This window comes from Canis lupus, chromosome 18 (genome assembly GCF_048164855.1).
Source record: "Canis lupus baileyi chromosome 18, mCanLup2.hap1, whole genome shotgun sequence".
Lineage (NCBI taxonomy): Eukaryota > Metazoa > Chordata > Mammalia > Carnivora > Canidae > Canis > Canis lupus.
The window spans coordinates 27,176,759-27,187,554 of NC_132855.1; the positions used below are offsets into that span (position 1 = coordinate 27,176,759).

The following is a 10,796-nucleotide window of genomic DNA, read 5'->3' on the forward strand; positions in this document are numbered from 1 at the left end:
TCCTGACCTAATTACCTTCAATATCCCACCTGCAAATATTATGCCAACAGCTGCCTCGCTCAGGGCCTAACAGATGCTAGGTGCTCAATAAATGCTTGTTAAACTCAACTGTCTACAGCAAATAGTTTCTGATAATGTAAAATTAAATGCTAAATTGAGTTTTACAGCTGTTTTCCCTATGGAATTATGCCAAAGGAGACAATCAAATCCAGGAAGGCTTTCTGAAGAAGTTAGGATTCCCTTTGGGCCTTCTGTCTAGGAGTCCATGAAAGAAGCAAAATCATTTCCAGGAAATGGAAAATATCATTGAGATGGGAATGAACAAGCTGTAGGATTGGCAAAGAGAGATAGCTGGAGTGGAGACCATGTTCAGGAGAAAAATGGAAATAGGTGTAGATAATTAAATTAGTATCACACTATAAAATATAAGGAAAGCCCCCAGGGGAATTTAGACTAAATGCAAATACAAAATAAAATCATTAAAGCTTTTGTAATATTCAGTTAAATTTATAATATTTAGGTAGAATTAAACACTCACGGTTCTTAACAGAGATCCAAATCAAACCAATAATTGGATCAAAAGCAAAGGCACATCCTATGTTTCCCCAAACCAACCATTCTGTATTTTTGTAATGTCTATTGTGTATTCTTCACTGTGGTGCTACAGAGTAACAAAAAAAAATGTAATAGAATGGGCCAGCTCACAAGGAATCCCTAAATTCTCCTTTGGGGAACTAGATACACAAACTCCTAGGTATGAAAAAGAGAAGTAACCAGATTCCCCAAGCTCACTTAGCTAGAGAAATATAAAGATCGGAAGTTTGGTAGATAGTTCAATGAGAAGACATGTGATAGGAGCATTAACATAGTGAAACTGGATTTAGAGTCAGAAAATCTGGATTCAGTCCCTCAACTTGAGTGTTTACCTGCTCACTGTTCATTGTCCAAAATGTATATTATAACTTCTCTCTGAGGTTTACTGGTTGGGTTAATTGAGCTATGTGTTCAAGCTCCTAGTGTAGTAAGCGCATGATAGATAGTGAGTAAATATTATTGAAATCTGAATCTACCTTGAAGATAAATTTTGCTTATTTTAGGATTTTTGAAAGATCTATCCCTGGCCTTCATACAGTCAATTATTAATTCTGAAACACTGTGGTCGGCTCTCTCACCATTGAGTCAGATTGCACAGAAACTCAGAAAGGAGAGCTCCTGTCCTCCAGGAAGCACCCAAAGCCTCTTCTCTTTAATATAGCTCTGCCATCCTAGAGGTGCCACAGGACAGCACACTGTGTTCTGGTCAGCTTTGCTTCCTCAACTTTGACATTCCCTTTCTTTTTCTTATCAGATGATCCTTTTTTCTGCCTGCTGCATCTGTGGACTCATTGGGGGCATCCTGAATTTTCAGTTTCTTCGGGCAGTGACAAAGAAGACCTCTTCTCTCTACCCTCTGCATCTCGCCTCCATGTCCCTTGCATGCATTGGGATCGGTGGTTGCACCCTGTCTTCCTGGCTCACTTGTCGACTAGCCAGCTACGAACAGAGGAGGATGTTCTCAGAAAGGGAGCATTCGCTGCACCACTCTCATGAAATGGCTGAAAAAGTGAGTTTTATACCTTTTTCGCTCACTGCTAGCATGTGATGAAGACTGCAGTCAAATCATGGTCAATCAACTTGCAGCTCTAGGCGAGAACTTGAGGAATTGAGTTTTATAAAAGTTGGGCCCTATTGGGCTAAGAATAGAATTCTTTCTTTTTTTTTCTCTGCTATTTTGGGTACACCTATTCTCAACAATTTCATAGCTCTCTAGCTATACAAAAACACCATTCCTAAAATAGCATTTCATAAAATATTGAATACCTTATAAATATGGATTTTTATGTATTGTGCTGAGGAAAAACATATAAACTAAATACTCTCTCAACTCAATAATGCCAGTTTTAGAAATCTGATGAATTCTCCTTTCTAGCTCACCTCTTGTGCTTGTAAGTAGATGCATTTGATTATGTAAATTAGATTTGGAAGCATAAAAGGACCTTTTAATAAGACAGCAAAAAGCCTTGCCTAACAGTGCAGATAGTACAATCCACATAAGGCTTCATTAAATTCTCATCTAAACTTCATGCATATTTGGGTAGCTTTGCCTATATTTTAAATAGTATTCTTGCATACTTGTTTCATGAAACTCATTCAAACAGGGAGTAACATTTATTGCTTGGAGGACAAATGATATAGTGAGCTGTGTTTCTATTACATTTTGTACGTATTTCTTAATTCAGTTCCTGTTACTGGATCTATGAAGGAAAAGATAAAACATCTGTAAAATAAACCAGCTAAGATAATGACCACATGATATTTCACTTGATACCATGGAAATAAAACTGCATAACCACAGGATAGAAGACAGAGTAGCAAGAGTTACAACGGCATATTTCTTTATAATGTTCTTTTGAAGCAAAAATATTTATTCTATAGTTTTATGTTTCCATTTTGTATGCAATCAATACATTAAAATAAAGAGAATAGATATTCTTAAATTGTTCCATGAAAAAAGCAATGTGAAACAGATGTACACATGTTCTTCAAAAAAAGTTTTATAGCACAATTAGCAGGACTGGTAATTTAAAGAAATGGGTTGTTAAAAATAGATTACCATTACGTATTTGGATAGTGACTCTTTTGTGCTCTATTTTTATACTACTGTGATTTAGTTTTTTTGTGTATATGTTTGTGCAATATTTATTATATGATTGTTATATTTATATTAGAGATTGAGGGCTATTGAAATTACCGACTTGCCCAGCTGCCCGGTGGTGCCCCCGACACCAGAGTTACCTACAAGGTACGCTGATTTCTAGGGAGTTACCATGTTGTAATGTCACTGCAGGAAGCAGCAATGCCTCTTGTAGGAAGCCATGATGTCAGCAGATCAGTCTGGACTGATGCTGTGATGTTTGTTGTTCCTCAAAGTAGCACTTTCATGGGAACTGCTTTTGAGGACCAACATAAACCTACATGGCAGAGTCTTGCAGCTTGAAAGTTGGTTGAGTATTTAAAATATTCAACCTCCTATAAACATCCAAACACATTTCTGTTTGGATGATTCATGACTCCTTTATTTTCTGCTGTATCATGATTCTGACTCAATACCATCATTCACAGACCAGAGTTTTGTTTTTAATAATAGGTGTGTCTGATAAAGACAGACTGTATCTTCCTCGTGCCAAAATTGCATGAGCAGACAACATTAAGTTTGACACTAATACAGTAAAAATGCTTTATGAAAGCCATCTTTTTATAAGATTATCTTATGTGATAAATTTCAAATTTATTTATTATATTTTGGATTGCTAAAAATAGTCACCACTCTCACTTTGGCTATACAATATAATTGAAAATGTAGAAAGTCACACTGATACTATGGCCCAATGGCAGAAAGTATACCCACTTGCAAATAGTCACATTTGGTCCTGTGTAAATTTAGAGAATATTCTTTATGTAAATTGGACATGCCTATTTGCAAATAAACTGAAAATACTAATACATTTAAAATCTAATTTTTGTGTTTTCTCCTATGATTTTGCTGTGTCCATAGTAGTGTGAATTTAGCTAAGAAAATGCTTTTCTTTGTAAGATTTTTAAAAACTGGATTTTTTTCTTAATCCTATAATAAAACATTATACATTAATTTTTATGGTTTTTAAGCTAATTTTTTATGCAAATTTATTTTAGGAGAAGAACAAGCACCTAAGAATCTTACTTCTATAAATTCACTAGAAAATTGTTTTTGTACTAGTATGAAGAATAGAAAAGCTATATGAGTAATTTTGTTAAAAATCATTTTTGAAGAATTGTTTCTATTTATCTTGCCACCCACAGTGAGTTCTTGAATGAAACCTCAAATCAGGTTTCTTACCTATAAACTTAACCTCAGCCTGACAACCCTACTATGTTTCTACACTTTTGCCATGTGCACGTCTAGCAGAGCCAGTCACTGAGCCATTGCTGGGCCATAGAAACAGGCAGCTGGTGCCAAAGGACCTTCGCCTTCTGTCAGAGTTTTTACACTAAAGGAGTTTGAGTTTCTAGGCTTTTTCTTGTAATTCCTTGGCATCTTACTGGGGAGATATAATGGATACTCAGGTGTGAGATAACTCCCTAGGGCCTAGAAGGGGCAAGCTCTTTGCCTGGAAAGACAGATCTTGATGTGAAAGGAGAATAAGTCTCCAGTGCAAATAGTCTCCTTTCTCAGAATTTCCTTGGAAGAATTTCCACAACTTTCAAAAGACAATAATGTTTTCAAAAACAAAGCTCAGTGACCAGGCCAATTTTTACCTTCCAGTCCCTCATGGATCCTCCTTCTAAGGAACTTTCCAAACCAGTCAAAACAAGGAGCAAGCATCTTTATTCTATTTTATCTCCTATATTGAATTTTCAAAGAGAAGATAGTCAAAATAAGACATGGATACCTTTTCATTTTTCAAATAAATATTTGGAAGAATTTCTGAAGTTTACAAAAGCAAACATTCCTAATTCTCCCAAACAGAAATCAAATATAAACTGATAGGCTTGAGATAAATGAGCAATAATTTTGATTTGAATTTTCTTTACCACACTTTTGCAAATAGGCTTGTTCAAGGATGAAAGATTTTTAGATATTTTTGCCTAAATGTTATTTATAATATGGTGTACTGACCATTATAAATGTGAATGGGCTTCACATCTCATTACCCTTTAATGTTTAGGGAGGAATTTAATGTTCAATAAAATATATGAATTCAAAACATCTAAATTTTTCTTAAATTAACATTTTCTAAAATTGCAAATGAAACTTTTATCAGTTCATCCTTTCTATCTAAGTTTTCATTTGCTTTCCGTATAGTTTTCCTTATTAATATCCTAGTAATTGATCCCTTAAGAAACATATTAAGAGCTTTTATTTGTTTGGTTGGGTTTTTTTTTTACTGTATGAGTGATAGTGTCATGAAAACCAATCTTTCCCACCCTGATTTATTTGTGATCCACTGTTACATGTAAGCAGTGATCGCCTGTGGGCCTATTTCAGTTCTTTGCAAAAAGGCCACACATTTTTCTGTAGAATGAGGTAACCCCCAGAATATGTTGGCACTTTGTTGATATGCTCAGCAGAGAAGCCAATGCAAGGGGGGGAAATGTAGGCATTTAACCATCTTCTTCTTTCTAGGTGAGGTCTTTCCAAAATAAAGTTGAGAAATAAAAGGGGAGACTCAGGGGACTAGGCACAGATTGAACTATTTTTATGTGTAGAAGACTTTGGTCTAACAGACTGTCATTTCAGCATTTTCATGTGCTCCAAGATGCCATGAAATTTTATTTTCTCAAATGCAACAACAGTATCAATCCTCGTCCTTCCCCAAAACTCAGCAAGTTTTTCAGTAGCTTGAAGTCTATGTTTTGCAAACCCATTAACCAAGTCAATATCTTACTCTGGAAGTAAATTTTAACTAATTCATCTTATTTTCCTAACAGGAAATGACAGACAACATGAGCAATGGAGGACCACAACTGATATTTAATGGAAGAGTATGATCAATATTTTAAAGACCCGTACTTTTTTTTTTTTTTTTTTTTTTTTTTTAGGATTTTCATGAGGAAAGGAAATACCAAAGGACTAGGGGATAAAATTAAAACAGTTCTTGCATTTGCTATTATCTCTTGTGAGCACCCAATATAAACATTCTCCCTCAGTTTTGCCTCACTTATTTCTTCAGCTTTTTATATTGGGTGAGAACTTTCCTGAAATGTTCTGGTGCAGTAATTTGAACAGACTTTCTAGATTATTCTAAAGACTTTTCAGGAAAAAAAAAAAGGAATAAACAGAAAGACTCATATTCTATAAACACAGTATTTCACTAGCATGAGTATTAGATTTGTAATGACGTATTTCATATAAATAATCAAAAGTGCGAATATCAAGAATAACAATAACTTATCAATGTCTTTGTTTTTAAAGACAATGGCTTCAAGAATACCACAATTCAAGACCTCAGTAATGCCTTCTTGTAAAAACATAATTATTTCCAATTTGTGAATGAACTATATTTCATAATTTATTTGTAAATGACAAAAACCCTGACATATAACAAAGAAATTTTTTTTAGAGAGACAATACTAATCTGTATCATATTTTTGCATTTTTGCACAAGGGTGAAAAGTTATAAATGAATATCACTTAAGGAAAATAAATATGTTTTGATTATACCGTGCAGATTGATCTGCATGTTTATGAATGAGCCTAAGAATAAAATATGTGTGTATGTATGTGTGTATATAGACTGTAAATATAGAAAATATATACAGCATATATTTATAGCATTCATGAATGTAAATAGGTAGTTGAAAAGAAATTGTAATGCTTTTGGGGTATTACTAAAATTCTATTCCCAAAGAGTTGGGAAAGCATTTTTTCAAGGCTTTTCTATGCCCACAAAATCACGTTTGATTTCTACTAAATTTGTTCATTTTTATTCTTTTTATTATATATGCTGTGTGTAAATATCATTGTGACTGATATTTATGGAATTGAGTGATCTGAATAGTGTAGTATAAAGATAGATTACTTATTTGACTATTTTACTATTATGGTATTTATGTAATAACAATGATTAATACTGATTTATAAACCTAACTTTAAATCACATGCTTACACATTTATAAAAATAGACATAATGACTTGTGATTATTCATGATACTTACATTTCAAACACTTTACAACCCAATTAAATTATATAGAAGGACAAATGATGTATGTCCCAAAGTCAAATTTACAATTCATTTTGCTAGAATTTAATTTAAAATTAAAAAATTTTAATTTACATGAAATAATACAAAAGACCACTTTTAAGAATAAATATATATACCCAAAGAATCTAAAAGAGTTTTTTTTTTTTGTAGAAGGAAATACAAAACATAGGCTTACATTTATATAGCTAGATTCAATCCTTCTCTTCCATAATGAAATGTTAAAATAGCAATTCATGACATTATGAATAGGCAAGAAAATAGCATGGTCTTTAAAAATATTTATGAGAACACAACCTCTGGTAACAGATAAAGAAATCTAATATTTTAAAATATGTAATTCTCACTGTATTGTATGCTTTTATTTTTCCCTAAGGCTTATCTAGTTTTGAGCCATTTTTATGAGTTACTTATTGAACGACAGGTAGATTCAACCTTTAATATTCAGGAGGAGAACATGTTGTAATTTAGAAACAAAATATGGGTTTTAATTGTGATAACAAAATAATAATTCTAGTTAACAGAAATCTGAAGTTCTTCTAGTTTTAAAGCAACATGATCATCACCTACCCTATTTAAGTCAACTCATAAAAAAATTCTACCCATATATAGTCAAAAGAAATAGCTGGACTATGGTTGTTTGGTGTAGCATTTGAAGTCTCCTAACTCATATGAAAAACTTCATTATCCAGATTACAGAAGTTGCCCATAAATGCAACCTCAAATAGTGAATCAGCATTATCACATTTCTTTTGATGCCACAAACAGACATAATCTTTATCACTGAAAATCTGAACTATACAATGCAGACATTTTGTATATATATATGACTCTACTGAGTTTATGCAAGGATGTAGTTTTGTACTGAAGGGATAACCACTGACTAATTTTAGGTGGTGTTTCTTTGTAGACATATTTGTATAATGCAGAGTTCTAGTACATCAGTAATATGTTTTAATGCCTTTTGAAATAATTTATGAAATCACCCATCAAAGGACAAAAGTAGGCATATCACTGCTTTGATATAGAGTTAAGAAGAGATGCAACCATTACAATTATCCAAATAGTCTACAGTGTATATAACCAGGTATAGATATGTCTTTAAATGTAGTTCTTTTAACCCAATATTTTCAGGGCTCAGTTATTTAGAGGGATTTATTTAGGATGTATAGTGATTCTTTCTGAGATTAGTAGGGGAAGTTGGAAGACATTGTTCAAGTACTTGAAAATTTATTTTTCACAATAAATCAAACTATGAATTAGAATATTTTAAGTGACTACTTTACACTTTTAGTATGAGCCTACCTTTGGGGGAAAGTAAATTAGGAAAAAATATGTGAAACTAGTGTGGTGGTGTGCTGTAAAGACTAGCTACACAAAGGTAAAGTTATAATAAGCGTAAAAGAATAAAAGTGGACTCTGCTTTGAAATTTTTAAACATATATGTATATGTGTGCACACACAAACACATATACAATTGTTTAGAAGTGGAACATGGTATGATGACTCTATTGATATGTCTATATAATAAAATGGTGTGCTTTGAAACTACATATGGTGTGACCTCTCTTTTCATCATGATAGAAAAAAATAATTTCTCCTGCTAGGTTCTGAGATTGGCAGGGGACAGGATGCTGTGAGTGAAGAGACAGAGAGAGTGCCAGCTAGAGGATATGGAATTCAGAAAGGGGTTTTTCTGAGATAGAAGAGATTAAAGTGTGTTCAAATATAGAGAGGGAGTGGTTGATGATGCAGGACAAAATGAATGTGAGGAAGTGAGGTCCCATGGAGGCAGGCGTTCGTTCATAAGATACACTTTATAGGAGACGGATTTAGCGATAGATAGGACTGAAGTTGTGGGAGATCTCACAGATGAAACCACAATATTCAGAGAACTCTGCTGTCCTTATATTTGTCAAATAATTGTTACTGGCATTTGGGGTGGACAGTAATTCATTGTGCAGACTGTCCTATGCATCTTAGGCCATTAAGCATCTTTGATCCCCCATGTACTAAATGTCAGGAAGATACTGCAGGCATAGCAAACAGAAGTGTCCTAACAAATTTTAACCTATCTTTTTGGCAGGTAAGTATTGATTCCTAACCTAGAACCACTGAGAATAACCCTTGAATACAATGCAGACTGGCCAATATTAATGTTTTTTACAAATGTAGACTTGAATTGCTCAGGGTCATAAACTCACTGTTCTAAGATCTACCTATATTATCTGATACAGTAGCCACTAACCTAACCATGTGTGGTTAAACATATATATATAAATTAATCAAAACAATATTAAATATTCAGTTTCTCAGTTGAACTGAGCTAGCCACATTCCAAGTGCTGAATAGCCACATATGGACAACATCACCTCAGAACATCCTATCAGACAATGCTAGTCAAAACCACAGAGAGGAAAACTGTCCTTAACCCTCAGTCAACCAATTATCATTATAATAAAATATGTGAAAAAAATTAGTAAACTCTCCATGGAATTTAAAGTTGATGGACCAGTTAAATCCATGGACTAGGAAAAACTAGCAAAAATGCAGTGTAGGCCAAATCCTTAATAAAGTCGAAAAGTTGTAGAGGTTTCATGTTTAAAAAATTCTGTTCACAGAAACATTCCACTAAATAACTAAATATTTTATGTTTGACAGGTAAAATGAGATGTTGTGTAACTTCTATTTTTGAAGAAATTTACTCAGCCTATTACCACGCATCAATGAAAAACTCTGCATTTCTTATGCTTGGGAAGGTGAGAACAATATGCGGCCCTCCACTTTTTTCACTGACTTGAGCTCAAGCGTGGCATGTTTAGAAACCGTATGTCCAAGGCTGCATTTTCAAAGATTATTTAGCAAACATGTTTCAGAAATTTAGATCGAGCATCTTAAGTACCATTTGGTTAGAACTCAGTTTCCAAATAAAGTTTTAGAACTTGGCATCACTTCACTCTTGTCTTCCTTAAATCATTTTTTTTTCTGGAAACTTATGTAATATTTCTTACTCAAAGTGTGTGACAACCAAGAAATTCAATTATTCCAAAACCATAAATCACAGGTTGTGAGTTACTCAGAGAAGAGGAAACCAATTCAGAAATTGCTTGAAATGTGGGTGCCTCGTAAAATTACACTAAAGTTTTTTGGTTCTTGTTGGTTTTGGTTTTTTACTCCTATTGGCAGGAAAAATATTTACTGAATACAAAAGCCTTTTATTAGGAATGTATTTCCCAAGAAATATATTGTAAAAAGTCAAACTCTAGATCTAAACAAATTGATTCAATATTTTAATAGTTCAATATTGTATGCATTAACTAGTTATAGGCACACAGCTTTCATTTACCTGGAAATCTTTAAGAACTAGGTTCCGTCTTTAAACTTTCCTTCACATCAAGTAGGGACTATTGATTTTGAAGTTTTTCTTCATTAACACCCTAAGACTCTACTCTCTTAGCCACATAATACATTGCAAGCCCTATTCCAAAAGCCAAAGTGCATTGTGTTACTGGAAATTGCCAGAGACACTTTAGAATTTGGCTGAAGCTTCACAGAAAATCCTAAAATCTTGTCACATTTTCAGCAAGTGTTCTATTAACCTCAAGGAATCAGGACTCATGACTGTTCCTTGTTATTAATCAGGCTATTTGTCCTCACCTACTCATTAAGACAGAAATGTCATTTCACAGCATCCTGATGGAGGGCTGGAAGATACCCCTTGGGCTCTCTAAGACCATTGCTCAGGAAAGAAAAGCTACAGTTTCCTTCATTGGGGGTTGCAGGAAGGGATCTACCACCCCTCACTCTGTTCCTCATTGTAAGTCAGACAGGAAAGAGGTAACACTCAGTCTTATATAAATGTACTCTAAGGACCCTGTGCTTAGATGTCCACTCCATTCATTAATATCTAAAATGCCTTTTGATATCTGGACTTCTGGGTCTTTTCTATCTTTTAATTATACTAATACTTCTGCATCAATGTCTGAGAAAAAAGAATTTTAAAATTTTAATTTGAT

The 10,796-nt window shown here is 33.6% G+C and overlaps 1 protein-coding gene across 4 annotated transcripts in view; it reads left to right on the plus strand.

Annotated features, from left to right (window-relative positions):
- TMEM196 (transmembrane protein 196) overlaps positions 1–8,331 on the plus strand; it is a 51,458-nt gene extending 43,127 nt beyond the window's left edge. For 2 of the 4 annotated variants that reach the window (XM_072783844.1, XM_072783845.1), the window contains exons 3-5: positions 1,349–1,603; positions 2,769–2,842; positions 5,509–8,331. In XM_072783844.1, the coding sequence (XP_072639945.1) occupies positions 1,349–1,603; positions 2,769–2,842; positions 5,509–5,515 (336 nt within the window). In that variant the 3' untranslated portion in view covers positions 5,516–8,331. The remainder of the gene's footprint in view (positions 1–1,348; positions 1,604–2,768; positions 2,843–5,508) is intronic. The other 2 variants (XM_072783846.1, XM_072783847.1) reach the window with 1 other exon arrangement.
- The last annotated feature ends 2,465 nt before the right edge of the window (positions 8,332–10,796 follow it).